This window comes from Podarcis tiliguerta, assembly GCF_965153285.1.
Source record: "Podarcis tiliguerta genome assembly, chromosome: 5".
NCBI lineage: Eukaryota > Metazoa > Chordata > Lepidosauria > Squamata > Lacertidae > Podarcis > Podarcis tiliguerta.
In genome coordinates, this window is record NC_139538.1 from 41,267,693 (window position 1) to 41,285,338 (window position 17,646).

A 17,646-nucleotide genomic window follows, 5' to 3' on the forward strand; every position below is an offset into this window, starting at 1 on the left:
CCTGATGTTCTCCACATGTTATTATTGGCTCAGCCTATCCCATCAAAATGGACTTTTGCCAGGCTGCTTCCTCTTGTCCCTCTAAGCCAGACCCTCACACCTGCATCATGAGCAAGAATAATTCCTCCTCCCTAAGTCTCCAAGCAGGCCCAGCATCACTGAGTGCTCACCTCCAAGCTCAGCTAGAGACTTCCCCTCCCCACACAGGGCAAAGTCCGCAGCAGGAGGGAAATGACTAATTGATACTCAAGAGTTAGCAGAGGTCCCCTCACAAGGGTTGGGCCATGACAGCCCAGATAAACCCTGGATAATAATCTCTTTCTAATGGTGCCTGCCCTCAGGAGGGGCACCTGCTGCAGCCGAGCCTGTTTCCAGGGACTCAAAGGCATGTACAACCATTGCAGAACTACAAGGAAAACAATGAGGTAGGAAAAACTCCTCCTTTTGTGAACTGCCCTGCCTTATCCAAGCTGAAAAACATAGGGTGTTTTCTCTGCGGGTGTATTCATGCCTTTGATGCAATAGTAGTGCATTAGTGGTGGATTTCTACTGGACCGTCCACACATCATTCTGCTGTATTAATTATTCTATGGTGTTCTCCAATATTAGAGCATTATTGCCATCTGAAAGGGCACCTTGCACTAGAGCGCAACAAAAGCTGGACAAAAAAACGTTGCGGGATTTCTGTAGGAAGTTACAGGACATGGAAATGAAGCAGTATGTGCCCTGGTGCCTTCAAGGGGCAAACAGTAATGAAAGTGGGATCACGTCTATCTGCCAGGATGGCACCATGAGCACAAATCATCATGCATGCACAATAAAAAGGACATGTGGAGGGGGCCATAGATAGACCAGTAGAAAAGCATTTCACTGTCTATCTCAGATCCTGGGGGGTGCTTATATGGCAGAGTTTAAATTCATGGATTTCAGTGAGCTCAAATGTGCTTCGCTCCATAGCCCAATTCACCCATCACATGGACATGCTAGCTGGGACTGAAGTCCATAACATTTAGAAGGCATCAAGTTGGTGAAGGCTGCTATAGTTACTGGCTTACCATGAACAAGGATATGCTTCCTGCTTTGCTTCTCCACTAGTTGAAACAACAAACCACAATCCCTGGCTTAGTCCTATGAGGGATTACAGCTCAAACAAACCACATTCAGGAAGTCAAGAACAAACCTTGACATTACATGGTTATTTGTTTGGAGCAAAACAAACCATGACCCCTCACAGAGCTAAGCCAGGGACTGTGGTTTTTGGTTTTCTCTAGGGAGGAGAAAAGTGACAGACACCTGCACATTCATGGTAAACAATTAACTATGGTTTACCATGATGGGTGAGCACAGACTATATTGGAATGCTGCTGCTTCGTTTTTCTTAAGGCTTGAAGCGGAACTTGGTGTTTGTTCTGGCACTAGAATACACAAAGCCTCTGTCTTTTGAATGTGTACTGCATTCAAATATGTATACTGTTCCTGTAATCAACATGTAAGGCTACCAGATTTATTACCCGTACTTGCTCCTGGTTCTCTGCTTTCAACAGCACTTTGATCTTTAGAGTTTAGCCAGTACCAATCCTCACCTCCTGTCTGTAATAAGCTTCTCATGCTGGTTTCTGCAGATCAGGTTTTTGTTAAAGAAACAATAACTCACAAGGATGGGGGGAGGGTGCCTGACATTTGACAACCCTAATTTCCTTTAGCTTTAGACATAATCTTGTTGACTTGGTTTTGAATGTTAGTGTACCCAGGTGTATGCACTTGCAACCTTCATGCAACCAATGATGTTGTAGAATGTGGTTCATAGCTAGGCAGTCTTCAGTGATCCAAGTTTCTCACTTGGTCAGCTTAGGATCATTGATAGCATTCTGCCGAAGCTTCTGAGTCTCCATCCCAGAATACTTTATTTAATTTAATGTGGCATTTGGTTGATTTAATGTGGTAAGTATAATGTTCCTTTAATGTGGTAAGTATAATGTTCCTTTAATGTGGTAAGTATAATGTTCCAATTAAACTTCAGGCATTTACTGGGCACCCACCTGGTATCCAACATTGGCCCTTGTAATGCCCTATATTCCCATATAAACCTATCCCCTTCCACAAATGTACCAGAGCCCAATGGCAAATTCATGTTCTTTTTCTGACATTTGCTTCTCTCGAGCCATAATTGCAAAAGGGATTGTTGGGCTTCCACACTAACATCATTCATTTGTATAACCTGGTCATCAAAATCAATAGATGGTCATTTCCATGTATAGAGGATCATTTAAACATTTAGTTAGTAGTGGTGAGTTGGATATTATTCAGCCATCTCAGAGAGTCTATTGAATGCAATGAGCAGGTATTGCAAATGTGTTTATCAGTCCTGGCCACAGATGTTTTTATGCTTGAAGCAAAACAAGCACACCACATAGCTGAGAGCCTGCTCTGGACAGGAGTTGGTTATTAAGAGCACTTCAGATACGAGGCAAGAAAATTGCACCCTTCCTGAAATCTACTGCCCAATGCCGACTGCTTCATGGCATTTCATAGCCCTGCCAGCTGGGCCCTGATGCCTGTGTGTGCAGGGAATGGGAACAAGGGGGGAGGGAGAGAGCGAGAGCTGGAAAGCAGGAGGGGGAGGAAGAAACAGAGAGGGCTGGAGGAGCGGCCCAGACTGGGAGGTGGGGACATCCTTGTGGCTGGCTCCCAACTCAATCTTGGGAGGGGGGGAGCATGCCTGGTGAAGATTGGCTGCCGGTTCCCCCCAAGAGGCTGCTTTGGAAACCTAGAGGGGGTGGTGCTAAACAGTCCAGAGCAGAGACTTCAACTTAATCTAGCTTCAGCTCACTCCATCCCACCGATAGTGCCAGATACAACCTTGGGGGAGAATGCTTTTGCTTGCCTAGGCGCAGGCACACCCGTTTTAAGAGGCAGGTGTTGGCTCCTTGGCTGGGCTTGGCCCAGGCAGTGCCCTCCATTCAGCTTGGCTCCCATCGGCGCTCGTGGCAACCAGAGTCCCACGTTCTCTCCCTCTCTCTCCCCTGCAGCCGAGGGAGCCCTGAGGGGAGTGTCTCTGAGCCATGATGTCACCCTGCCCATGGAATGCCCTGGGCACTGTGCTGCTGGTTCTGGTGCAGGGCTGGGCGCTGTCCGTGAGTCAGGAGTACGACTACTACAGCTGGCAATCCGACAACTTCCAGCATGGACGCTTCTACACTAAGCAGCCCCAGTGCGTGGACATCCCGGCCGACCTGCAGCTCTGCCACAACGTGGGCTACAAGCGCATGCGTCTCCCTAACCTGCTGGAACATGAATCCATGCCAGAGGTAAAGCAGCAAGCCAGCAGCTGGGTGCCCCTGCTGGCCAAGCGGTGCCATTCCGACACACAGCTTTTCCTGTGCTCCCTCTTTGCACCTGTCTGCCTGGACCGGCCCATCTACCCGTGCAGGTCGCTGTGCGAGGTGGTGCGCGACTCGTGCGCTCCTGTCATGGAATCCTACGGCTTCCCTTGGCCTGACATGCTCAACTGCAACAAGTTCCCCTTCGACAATGACCTGTGCATCACTGTGCAGTTTGGAAACAGTCAGGCAACTCAGCCACCAGGTAACTGCATGGGGAGACTGCGATGGGGGGAAAGGACCTGTGCTAAGAGATTGTTTGGGAGGCAATGTCTCTCTTACAGAACCCCACACTCATCCTGCCCATTAGACCTTGGGTCCTAGGGTAATCCAGCTCTGCTCTCGCTGCTCCTGGCTCAGGTTATCGTTCAAAGCTCTGCTGGTATTGCAAAGTGTGCAAGAGACTGCCAGTCTGTCAGGGCATAGTCCAGAAGGGTGGATGGAGCACAAAGCATGTAGGCTAGGCCCAGAATTGGAGTTTGTCCCCATGTTCACTGCTTATCCAAGCCTTTTCCTGAAATGGTAGTAGCAAGTGGCTTCAAAGCTAAAAATCATCTCTCCTTTCTCTTCATGTCCCAAGACGAGGCAGTTTCTCATTACGTTTGCTGTGAGACATTATACAGTACTTGAGGCTCTGAGAAAATATCCTGTCACAGTTGCGAAATGAGAGTCGTAAGTGGCTTTCTCAACACTCACAATATTTGTGGTGTTTATCCCCCTCCTTTCGTGAAGTTTACATAATTTCCCATTTCATTATGTTGAAATAGCATACCTCAACGATGAGCTTGATGCATATGTTGATCTTTTGATTCTTCCTGCCAGCTTGAATGCTGCTATATGGCAGGGACAGGGAACCTGTGGTCCTAAATTACAACTCCCATCATCTCTACCCATTGGCTCTGCTGAGTAGGGGCTGATGGGAGATGGAGTCCAATAACGCCTGAAGGGCCACAGGTTCCCCACCCTGCTCTATATAGGGCTTTCCTTGTCCTTGAGATACCACCTCCAAAAGTCCCTTTTCATAAGAAGCATCTTTACAAAAGAAGCAGCAGCATCCCAACACAGGGCAAACCATCCATCTGACCATTTGCCCTGTATCTGTTCCCTTGCAGAGGCACAGCCTTCTACACTGCATACTCCCAGTGGGACAGCTTCCTATCAGTTTCTAGGACAGCCTCTGCTGAAGATTTCAAATCTGTAAAAAATAATCCTTAATTGGATTAAACCAGGTTACAGTCATGGGAATAGGGTGGGTCCTGAAAACACATTGCTAGAACCCTAGTTTGGGCGGTCAGAAGCAGGTTACAGGGCTTAAAAGATGGAATGGAAGAGCAAGTTCAGCAAACACACATATCTACCTATGTGTGATCAATAGCAAATTCTTTAGCTCAGCAACCACTGGGAGGCAGTGTCCAATTGAGCAGAGAACATCCAAAGAGATGTATAGCATAGGGCACTTGGTAAGATTGGAAACAGGAGCCAGAATCCATGACTTGTCTATAGCTTATCCTACTAGTCAGTGGAATAGGGTACCTTACAAACCCCCACTTTAAGTGCATATGGCAACTTTGTTTTGTGCACACTGGGTGAGGTGGAGGGCATCTCCCAAAATCCATGGTCACATATTTCAACACTCCTCTCCTAATTTGATGAGCAACATTTTTCATGGATGAGTTTCCACCAGGCTCATTTTGAATTCAGGAGTATCCTTGGAGGCACAGTATATTATTTCATTCCCCCAAACAAGTGGGAAATTCAGAGGAGCCTTTGCAGGATCATTTTCCTAAGAGGATCACTGCTTGGAGGAGTGAGCAGCAGAGATTTATGGTGCGGCTGTGAAAATCTGTTTATTTACAAATGAACAGGCAGGGAACCAGGAGTAGCACAAATATTGCCTGTTAGCACAGACCTTGGAATCCAAAGTCTAGCAAGCTCCAAGCACACTTCCTGCTTCTTCCTAGTCATCACTTCCAGCATCTAACTTAACACCATCCGTTGAAAAATTGCCCTCCTAAACAACCTTGTCTCTGATCTCCAAGGAAGTCCTATGGGATTGACTCTCAAAACTGTAGGATAGCTGGCGGGGGTGGGAAACCCTGGAAAAGGATGCAAAATCTAAAACAGCAATAGAGCCTAAGGCAGGCATTTTAAGAACTTTATTGACTTGCTGGTTTTATGGTTAATTTTCACAATTTTATCATTTTATAGTTTCACAACACACTGGTTAGGCATTACAAGGATAAGTGATAACTTGTTGAAATGAAAATGAACTCTCACTCACCCACACCAGGTAGAATACCCTGAGCGACGGCACCCCCAAAGATTGATCATCCATACCAGATCTGGGATGCTAAGGAACACCTACCAACTTGTTATAATGACATTTCTCTGTGTGCGGCTTCAGGAGGGCACCAGAGATGTCCTATTCTCTTCCTTGTTTCATGCCAGTATTAAATTAGTGACCCAACTTACAGACTCTCCTATCAGAGTAAGGATCTCAACATGCTCACCTATAGACCAGATGGCTGGGTTGTGTGTCCTATAAAGTTAGGGGCAAGTTTGAAAAGGCTAAAGAAACAATGTCTTCATGCAAATGTCAGGTCACACTCACCTTTCATACTGATAGTTTTTTGTAGACGAAGGATGTCAGAGGTCTTGTACATTTAATGTTAGTATAAAGCTGGGAGCCTCATAAGGGTCAGCTTCACACATTAAATACCTTTTCTACCTAACTATTACCTAACTATTAAAAGATAAAGGAGCTTTGTCCTTCTTTACATCTAGGCCAACCCTTGTCTGCTTACTCCTTCTCTCTGCTTTTCTTTCTTCTTCTCTGAAGAGAAGCAGAGTGGTGCTACATCTCATTTAACCCACCCTAGGACACAGAATAGGGACGCGGGTGGTGCTGTGGGTTAAACCACAGAGCCTAGGACTTGCCGATCAGAAGGTCGGCGGTTCAAATCCCCGTGATGGGGTGAGCTCCTGTTGCTCAGTCCCTGCTTCTGCCAACCTAGCAGTTCAAAAGCACGTCAAAGTGCAAGTAGATAAATAGGTACCACTCTGGCAGGAAGGTAAACGATGTTTCTATGCGCTGCTCTGGTTCGCCAGAAGTGGCTTAGTTATGCTGGCCACATGACCTGGAAGCTGTCTGCGGACAAACGCCGGCTTCCTCAGTCAATAAAGCGAGATGAGTGCCACAACCCCAGAGTCGGTCACGACTGGACCTAATGGTCAGGGGTCCCTTTACCTTTACCTAGGACACAGAATGGCCCAGGGGTGGGTCCCACCATGTCCTCACGCATTCCACCAGGATGGATAGCCAAAACAGGCTCCATAGCTTACCATGGAGCATTTCACCTGCCTGGATTAATAGTAAGCATTCCCCTCAATACATAGCTATAAGTCCAAGAAGAAGGCTGGTCCTCAGCTTCATTTATCACTGCTGTAGTCATGACATGATGACATGACCATTCTTAGCCCAGGAGATCCCCAACTGTGGCTCATAGATCATCAGAGGCTCCCAAGATTCATTCAGGTGATCCATGGCATGTTCATATTAAATGCTCACAGCAATTTTTAACTGTATTTTTTATTGCTTCTTTTATTTATTGTCTTGTAAGTTATTATACTTATTAGTCCATAGAATTCAAATTGTAGCACAAGATATAAAAAAGAAGCAATACAAAATACTATACAAAACCATGCAGGGTATAGCCCAGCACATTACAATTGTTACAACAAGCAGAAAAATCATTAACTGGTCCGCCAAGACCCTCAGCAATTTTCAAGTGGTCCATGGGGAGAAACGTTTGAGCATCACTGGCTTAGCCTACACTTCAGGCTATTCCCTCCAGTCAGCCCAGACCACCAGAATGTCGTTTTGCCCTTGACTGACAGGTTTGCGTCATACAACACAGAGCCTTGGTTTTCCTCATCCTCTCCCATCAAATATCTCCTTTGATTTATATCATTTTAACCCTCACACGCACACTTTTAGGGGGCTGGAAGATAGTAAAATTAAATGGAATGTTATTTAACTGGGGCAAATATAGGGGTTTGTATAACGGGGGAAATTAAGAGGTGGATAAAGAATCAGTTAAATGAAAAACAAATATTCCCCCCTCAAAAAAAAAAAAAAGCCTTATCCAGCTGTTCAAAAGGCTTTCCAATAAGGATTACGGGCTTCCTGTTTGGGTGAGCCAAACTCCCAAACCTTCTGTTAGTTCAAGATACTACATGACAGGCCAAAGAAAGTTCGTGACGAGGCAGATGATCTGGGATTGAGAATAATTATTATTAGATGTGGGCTGCCCATGAGAATACAGCCAGGAAGTTGCAGGGCCAGAGCTGTGAGCAATGTCCCAAACATTTGGCAGGTGAGGACTCACTTTTTTTCCATCTTGCAGTGTCAAAGATCTGCACCCAATGCGAGATGGAGCACAAGGCAGATGGCATCATGGAGCAAATGTGTTCCAGTGACTTTGGTGAGTCATCCATTCAAAGCAGCAGGGATTGGGGAGTCTCCGCTTGGGGCACCTGAGAGTAAAGCTGAAGCTCCGCAGAACAACTGTTGAGAATGTGTTGCAAATTCTTTACTTGCATTCCCCTATCTTCTACAACTTACTGGGATTCAAGGTTCCCTTTGAACCCCAGCCTTTGCCATCAGACCTCCAACAACTTCCAGTTTGTTTCTGGCCCAAAGCAAGGTACTGTTTTTGACCTAGAAAGCCTTACAACTCCACTCCATTGCTTAGGACAGAGCTTGTATTTTGCTGGCAGAAGGTCCCAGCATTCCAGGTGGAATGGGAAAAACCACTGTCCAAAGCTTTGCAGAGTCACTATCTACCACTGTCAATCAAGAGTGGCTAAGGCCCGTGTTGCTCCAGATATTGTTGGACTCCATCATCCCTGATAACAACCAAGGCTGGTGAGAGTTTGAGTCCAACATTGGAAGGGTCACGTGGTTAGTCACCCCTGGTGTGTAGTCGATATTGAACTGTTAGTATGACTCAGTGTAAGGCAGCTTCTTATGTTTAGGAGCAGATTGAGTCCAAGGTATCTGAAGAACCACCCTCTGAACCTGCATGCTATGCAGGGCGCTTTGAGTATTTCCACACCTGGAAATTAGGGAAGAGGCCCTTTTAGGTGGAAAGACCCCGGATGTGGATTGCCTCCCCACATAGATTAGCTTGGCACAAACAATATCTTTTAGACGGTGGGCCTGATATTAGAGTGTTGAACTAGGACCCCCAAACATCTATTTAATTGTGCAATCTTGATTTGTTCTCATTACATTATTCGGGTGGTTATGGTGGATCCCACTTTCAGTAGTACCTATGCATACAAAGTTTTTAAGGCACCTATGGTCAAAGGTCCCTTTACCTTTACCTTTTTACAGTTACTTGCCAATCCATGAATGTCCTGTAGCTTCCTGCTGAGCTCCTGTAACTTTCCATGCTGCAAATGTTCAAATGTTGGTTGGTTTGTTTTGCACTATAGTGCAAGGTATCCCTGCAGATGGCAATAATGTGGTAATATCGGGGAAGCATTGCAGAACCATTAGTAAAGCGGAACTATGTGTGAGTGGTCTGGTCTAAACCCATAATTAATGCACAATTATTGTGTGAATGACATGTTGCAGAAATATATAAATAAAAGTTAAGACCAGCATTCTGGAGGCACGGCTCCAGATCTGAAGAAACCAAGACCATAGCTGTCAACTTTTCCCTTTTCTTGCGAGGAATCCTATTCAGAATAAGGGAATTTCCCTTTTAAAAAGGGAAACATTGACAGCTATGACCAAGATGCAAATCCCCACTTGGCCATAGAACTCACTGGGTAACCTTAGCCTAGTCCAACTAACTTTATAGGGTTATTGTGAGGACAGGAGGTTGGGGGGAGGGAGAGAGACATACACATGGACTTGTGTTCCTAGTAGGAAACAAGGATAAAATGCAAAATAAGCAAAGAAAGCATGTCAGGCCTGCTTGTCTGTTTGCTTAAGCTATTAACTAGTTGTAACTATTTCATCAGTATTATTTCTGCTGGTGTTTTTTATATCATCTGTATTTTTTAATCTATGTTAATTTGAGCTTAATTAGGCTTAACACCATGCAGAATTCGTTCATTGCCCTGAAGACTGTTTATACTGGAAAATCAACATACACATTTTTAAAACAAATCATCATAAAAATAAAACGTGATGTACCTCATTCCAGAAGAAAGGAGGCCGGCCTGCTACTTCAGATGATAATCCCAGAAAAACAGTTAAACGCTGAAAATAGGAGGCAAGGATCTGAGAGGTTTGTCAGATCTGTCTCCCAGCAACTCCCCTTTGAGGCATCCATCTCTTTGATGAACTCTTGGCTTCAACAGCGATGTTCCCAGTTGACCATGGCAAAGAGGGTTCAGGCTGACACAGTGTGGTTTAAAAAAAAAAAAGTTAAAACAAAGCAGTGCAGTATCCACCCAGAAGCTCTTTTTGCTTCAGATTTCAGCATGACCAGTAAGGCAGTTTATACTGGTGCTAACAAGATATACAAAGGAGAGACCCATCCAGAAAGTGGTCAGAAATCAACACCTTTACCTTCTTTCCTTGACACACGTCATACAAGCTGGTTCCAGGGTAGAACACCACTTTTTCTCAACACACAAGACCAGGAAATTTGGATCATCAGCGGTTGATTATGCATCTTGGGCATGATGTGTGGGAGGCCGAGAACCACTTCACATGAGATATTTCCCCTACACATGATATGGCTGCCAGCCATCTATAGGATCCTCTTCACATAGAAAATGAGTGCATGGATACAATCACAGTGATTTCCACAATTATGCAGCAGCAGCAAAGTCCTGCTATAGTCAACAAAATTGATCCTTGAGGTAACTAACCCTGTACTTCCAAAAACAAAGCTTTAAGATATACTGCATTTTCCATACTTTTATGAAGCCAACCTACTTACTATTGGAAATGCATTATTGGCACTATATGTATACACGCATGTGATGAGAACAGAATTTCACCTTATCCTAAACACACAGATTAAAAACAAGGACGCAAAAAAAAGTCTAAAAGCTTATAAAATAACACCAACCAATTCATAGCAATCCAAGACATATGATTAGATTTTTATTTATTTTTAAATGGTATTTAGAACTCCTGCATAAGGAACTTCTGTACAAGAATATGTCAAGTTGAGAAGCATCTGGGATTCAAGGGGGTCACAGAACTTCACTAAATAATATTGATTATATTTTATTGATTGCGCTGAGTTTCCCCATGTTTTTCTACATGTTGTTGCCATATGACTCTTACTACAATCGTGGATTCAGCCATCTGAAGTTTTTTAATTGCATAGGTTCTGTGCAAGGTTGTGCTTCCTAAGCTTTTAGATTGTAACCTTGTTTTCAAATCTTTTATAAGGTCAAATTCTATTATTATCACAGGCTTGCATAAATATTGCAAATGCGTTTTTTGGCCCTATAGTTATTACGTTGACATTATAGAAAGGTGGAAAATACACTACTGTGTATTATTTATTTATAGCTTTTTTAACCTTGATTTTTGTGTTGTTTATTTCTGGCATGCAGTCAGATATTTTCTTTCATTTCTGGTTTTTGTAGGAGTAGGCTGGAGCATTCATCGCTCCACTCCTGGACTAAGGACAAAAACCCGGACGACTTGCACCTGTTGCGGAACCTTACTCCAATGAACCTGTGATGGGTTTAAAAGCTTAATAGATGGTGGTTGTCTTTTTGTCAAATACAAATCTATCATTTACAAACAAATATACTCAATAGGAAGTTGAAGAGGAATTCCATGACCTCTCATTCAGTCAGACGAGACAAAGCAGATCCTGACAGTCTGTGTGACCCCACTCTATTACCTACTCCTCATCTCCCCTTGGTGACTTTTTTTTAACAGGGCCAAATACGTAGCTGTCAAACAAGTCAGTCCTCCTAATCCCTGTCCTTATGAACTCTTCTTGTTCCTTCACTTTGACTTCACCCAACTGCCTGTAAGCTCCTAACACAATCTGCTTCCCATTTACCCCTACAGTGGTGAAGATGCGCATCAAGGAGATCAAGAAAGAGAATGGGGAGAGGCGATTGGTGGCTGCGCAGAAGAAGAAAAAGCTCCTCAAAGTGGGGCCGTTGAAGCGCAAGGACACCAAGAAGCTGGTGCTGCACATGAAGAACGCAGGTGCCTGCCCCTGCCCCCAGCTTGATGACCTCAGCGGCAGCTTTCTGGTGATGGGGCGAAAGGTGGGTGGGCGGTTGCTAGTCTTGGCCATTTACCGCTGGGAGAAGAAGAATAAGGAGATGAAATTTGCTGTCAAATTCATGTTCTCCTACCCTTGTTCCATGCACTACCCCTTCTTCTATGGGGCAGACCCCCACTGAATCCCCACTCATTCCAAGAACCCTGCTCACTCTTCTTCACAGCACTCCCCACACTTTTTGGTTCCCCACTCATAGCCCACAGAATACCCTTTTTTATATGGGCTGACCTACACAAAGCCACATACTGTTGGGAGCCCATCCCTGCAACAGGACTCTTCCTTCTAAAGCACAAACTCCATTAGGACCAGCTCCATTAAGTTCCAGATCAGAGTTCTGCCCATCTTGGAAGCTTTGGAGAACATGCAGAAATCCACCTCATTCCCAACACACCTTCACTAGAAGAATAAGTCTTAGCACCTGCAAGCAAACATCTCTTATCAATCCCAGTACACCCAAGCTCCAACAGAGGCTGAATCACACAGAATTTTAGTTGCAACCTTTAGTGGAACATTTAAGGAAAATCCCAGTCCATTCTTAATTCCTACTAGTGAGAAGCCAAAGATTTTGAAACATTATGAGCAGGGCAACCAATGCTTTCCAGTCGCAACCTTTCATTTTCATAGTGCATTGAACTACTTAGTTACAGGGACGGGAAACCTGCGGCCCACTAGATATTGTCAGACTCCAAATCCCACATTCCCAGCTAGCAAACCTAATGGGCAGGGATATTGAGTGCTGTGGTCCAGCAACATCTGGAGAGTCTAACATCCCCATCCCATCCCTGACTTAGTAGGAGTTGGCCAGGCGCAGTATGAAGCTCTAAACATCTCAGACTGCCAGACACCAGATGCGTTGTACAAGCTGCAATGTCCCAACTAATACTTCACTGGACTGACAATCCCCAGTTCTGGCCTCCTCTCCATGCTTCTGCATAGCATCTTCTCAAGCCATGTAGAACCTTAAGCAGACACTAAGCAAGGCCTCCCTAGAAGCCTCCCCCAATTTTCAGCTCGCATGACCATTGGCTACTACTCTGGCTGGCGGTGATGAAAGTTGTTGTCCAGGTTGCAGAAGGCTGCTGGTCTGTTATATGATTGTGATGCTTGAAGGCGGGTGACACCCCTCAACTAAAAAGTCCAGGTCTTCTGTCATGACATGGTCATCATTGCATCGGCATCTTTTGAGGCACAGATCTGTACAGCATCCTTAAACATCGTGGGGCAGATCCACCCCATAGATTTTGAACACATTCAACACACATCTAAAGCCCATGACTTCCTTCCCCCCCAAAAAAAAAAAAAATATAATCCTGGGAATTGTAGTTTGGTAAGGGGATTGGGAATTGCAGCTGTATGAGGGTGAAACAATGATTCCCATGATTATTCAGGAGAGGTCATGTGATTTAAATGTGCACCAAATGTGCTTTGAATGTATGGTAGGGATCTGTGTATGGCAATACCAAGCGAGGTATGAGGCAGTGACTTGGAACTGTTCCTAACACAAACACTCTGCCTGAGGCCTTCATGGTCCCTTACAGAGTAATAGACATCAAGTGGTCTATAGGTTTAATTATTCAAGACCATTTGTAATTGGGGATGGACGGACTACTTTGCTGTATGAAACCGTTTATGTGAAGTTTCACTGAAAAATATGCCAGTCACCAATTCTGCCTCCTTCCCCTCTCCATGTTTACTTGCTTATGGGCCTGTAGAAATATCATGACTATACCAAGTAGGTTAGTGCGCCAACCCCAGAGGAGCACATCAGACCTGTGCATGCACCAGTGAGGAACCAAACCACCAACTGGGCCTGCCGGGTGGCTGTGTCCACCACACAGGATGCCAGACCACCAACTGAGCCTGCCCGACAGATGGCAAACACAGGACGAATGTGTCTCCCTGGGGCCCATCCATCTGGCAGTTTTCCAGACTCCTGAATGGTCAAGACCAGCTGGCAAGTTAATCCTGGAGCGAATATTTATAGCATCAGCACTGCCAGTTTCACCGCTCCCCACACCAGCTGTGGGGGAGTGGGGGCTGCCCAACACAAAGCAAGCTGTAGGAATTGAGTCTGGCTCCCACACACAGAGGGGTTTTTCACTGGGGCTCATTCCCAGCCAAAGTTTGCTGAGGAAGAGAGGGTGGTAGCTGAGGAGCTCTTGAAAGAACCTCTCTTCCACTCAGGGAATCCTCCGCCCTCAGATTTTCCAGATGAGCTGCTTCACAAATCGTACAGCATGTCACACACACAACTTACTGTTGAGTTCATGGTTTTTGGCCACAACTGCGTGTCATGACTCACTTTTCCCTGCACACTACTGAGAGGATGTTGTTGAAGATTCAACCACCAGTTTGATCGGTTTTTGTACACTGAAGTGGTGGTGGTCGGGCGTTGCGATCTTGTCCTTTGCCTCAAACCGCTAAGTGTCTTTGGCTAGCCTTGCCTTTTGTCATGGCAAACGTGCCGTCCTGCTGGAGGGTGCTGAGGGAAAATGACTGGGCTGGTAATGTCTCACACACAGTCCCCTCAAAAATGTGAGCTATTTTGTTCCCCCTAGGACTTCAATCCCCTTCAGATTGTGAACTGGGATATATTTACAAGCTAGGCCATTCCCCACTGTTCTTACATTTTGATTTATATGGCCTGCACATCACTTGGACACTGACAGATTCTCATGGCACCTGACAGCTTCAGAGCCGTCATTGCTTGACTTCAGGGGAAGAATGCAACACCGCTAGCTCCGTAAATACCCTTCTGTGACTTACAAAAGGAACACTTTCCACTTCTTTGAATCAGATCATAGAGAGGGATTAACAGTGCATTTACTTTTGTCCAAGAATTCCATGCTACATCCAGTTAGTAAATTAGGTAGAAAATAAAGTGCCCACCTGATCAACATTCACATGGGACTAGTCCTCAAGGCCTTAGCAACCTGAAACATTTACTAACCCAGGTCCACTGAGTAGGAGCATCCCTAGCTTGGGGTTGCTTTTGTTCACGGAGCAGCCTTTTATTAAAAATACCATACCTGGGGATGCAGTCATCTGTATTCAATTTTCTTCACTGAAAATGCCATTTTAAGCTATTAAATTTGGTCCATATTTTTTTAAAAGAAAACAGGTCTTCCATCTTCTATCCTGTCCAATATCCACTCTAATAAATCCCATAGAACTTATCCTGATCACCATCTTGCCTGCTTGGTTTTGCCACCATTTTGCTGAAATTTTCATTGACCCTCGTTTCATCTCGGGGACATGCATGCAGAACTTAAGACAACTCTTGCTCTTGCTGTGTTCTCTATCATTCAGGATTTTTTCATTATTTTTATTAATTCCAAGTCTTTCATTTAAAAAGTGTTCCAGCTTCATTTTATGAGGTGCTTTTAAAAAAATAAATAAATGAATGAATCTTTCACAAAATGAAGCTGGAGCACTCATGTTGTGGCATCTGCATGGCATTTCCAGCTCAGCCAAGTATTCATAAAATATTTATTTTCTGCTTATGGCAGATCCAAATTCAAAATTAATTCCCATTGATATCATAACTAACTTGCCCCATTGATTTCAGTGGGAATTAGGTCTGGCCCAGCCCCAATGTTTTGAGTCATATGCTGTGTTCATGCTGCATTTATTTCATGTGAAGGTCATCAGGGACACTGAATTCTGGCATCATTGTTGTGTTTAGAGCACTGCCATTATCATTCTGGTAACGGCAGGCATTAATCATGAATGTAGCACTCCATTTTCGCTTCCCCTAATCAACAGATAATCAATGAGAAAGCTAAGCAAGTTCTTCTGCCTCAAATTTGCTTGCAAAAGCCAACTTATACATTCCACTCATTTGACTTTTATCTCAACATTATTATTTATGGATACTTGTGGATTTTTTAATAAGGCAATGGGTTTATCAAATTAATATTAATTTTTTTTCAGAAGTATCCTTCATAATTTAATTTGAAATGACACTTCTTTTTGATGCAGAAATACTAATAAGCCACAGGAAATTACCTGCAACTTTAGCGTCTGATTTCACTGCAGCACTAAACTCCACTCTTCACTTCCCTCATTGCCATGTCCATACAGGCCCTGTTAAGAGTTCCCCCACAGCAGCAGAGTGGTTCTTGGGTCTAGCTTGCAGCACTGCCACTTCCTTACATCTGCGATCACACGGCAATAAATAGAACAAAAGCTTTTGCATTATCTTAGCGGGAGAGTCTGCCAAGATCTCTCAATATACCGGAAGCTGCATATTGAGCCACAGCCGCTGCACTCTTTATCATATGCTCAGTTCTGTATGAAAACCGCCATCCAGCGAAGCTTAAAATGTCACACTGCGCTAACAGTACAGGAAATTTTAAGAAATACTGTTTATTGAGCTAGTATTGGGAGTACCATCTCCACAATGTAGTATTTTGGACACGAGTTGGGTTTTTTGTACCGCTTAAAGAACTATTTCAGCTGTTTTTACTGTATGTCTGTGAGCTGCCTTGAGATACATGTAAGAAGCAACTTATAAAGTTAATACTACAGCTGCACCAGGTAGGCTAATTGCTCATGAGTGTTTACCAACCGGCTGAAGACCAAGTTCACCAGTTGCAGGAGGGTGGCTTCTCAGTTGTGCAAGAGCGAACGAGCTGCTAGCATCCTGCCATGTGGCGCTTTGTCCTCTTGCACATTTCCAACCTTATGACGGGGAGGTGGCAGCCACATGCTATGACCAGGCAACATGGAGGACCAGCTCTCCATGTGGCTGCACTTTGTAACTCTACAAGGAGCCGCCGTACCAAAATATAAAATAAAACAAGTCATCCCAATCCGTGTTATACCTGTGTAAAATGCCGCCGAGATCTGGCCTTTGGGAGTAAGCTATAGAATCTCAAGCCTTGCTGTAAGTACCAGAAGGGAACCGAGGAGGATGCGATTCTAAACACAGGGAACATTGTGTGAACTTTAGCTAACAAGGCAGCCTTGTTCTTTCTTTCTATAATCCTTTCTCCTCATTCATTGTACCCGTGACAGAACCTGACCTTTTCCCTAAGGTTATTTCCAAGAGCAGCGACTGTGTTCGTTTGCCAAGGATGGTTTATTTCATACTAGAATTCAAATAAATCATCAGTGACATTTCAGCCCCAGATTCAAGCACCAGCAAGCTGTGACATGGCACTGAGGAGTCTGCCCATGCTTTTTCCTGCTAAGATGGTTGAGGGGAAAGCAGAGGCTACACCACAACTCAATATTCAAAACCATCTGCAAGAGAATGTTGCTTTAACCTCCTTTTACAGATTACCTGAAAGAAGCACCATAGTGCCCTACAGGTTCTCTGCTTACACATAAAACCAACCAGCAAGCAGTACAGAGTGAAGGATCTGTCAATTTCATTCTCCCCGTTTCTCTTTTTTCCTATCTTATATTCAGTTCTTCGCATTGCAGCTATTTGCAATTTTTAAAAATCCTCATGAAAATTCATCAGCCTTTTAGCGCACACTTCTCTCAATAGACGTGTTGTTATGTGCAATTTTGACTTATGTACACATTTTTGAAAGCAATTTCCCCTAACATAATTTTGTATGCTATTTTCACAAATAACTTCATTTTTCACACACACACACACACACACACACACACACACAAAAAAAAAATATGTGCATTTCTGTAAACATTGCTTGGCTGGAGAACTGCATCACAAAATTTGGCTAAGTGTGAATTTCAAAGGATCACTGTCTTTCACTTCATGAATTGTTTTGGAAAGTGTGGATTTGATACCATTTGGCTTCAGATACATATGGAACTGAACTCCTCTTCCATCCCTAGCAAGTGGGAAGAAAGTGAGCCAAGGCCCATCACTCACACGGAGGGTGAACATCTGATGTGGGGAGACCCCTGTACTTGCAGAGCCTTCCTGCGCAATTTTAAAGCTATTTAAGCTACCAGCCATCATATCTCTTAGTGATTAATTCCAGGAGCTGTACTCTGTATCATGTGAA

The 17,646-nt window shown here is 44.3% G+C and overlaps 1 protein-coding gene across 1 annotated transcript; it reads left to right on the forward strand.

The window, feature by feature from the left end:
• The first annotated feature begins 319 nt into the window (after positions 1-319).
• On the forward strand, positions 320-14,767 carry SFRP5 (secreted frizzled related protein 5). The gene is made up of 4 exons (XM_083443877.1): positions 320-425; positions 3,030-3,585; positions 7,787-7,864; positions 11,440-14,767. The coding sequence occupies exons 2-4, from the start codon at positions 3,063-3,065 to the stop codon at positions 11,781-11,783; spliced, it is 945 nt and encodes a 314-aa protein (XP_083300003.1). The 5' UTR covers positions 320-425; positions 3,030-3,062; the 3' UTR covers positions 11,784-14,767.
• Positions 14,768-17,646: the final 2,879 nt, after the last annotated feature.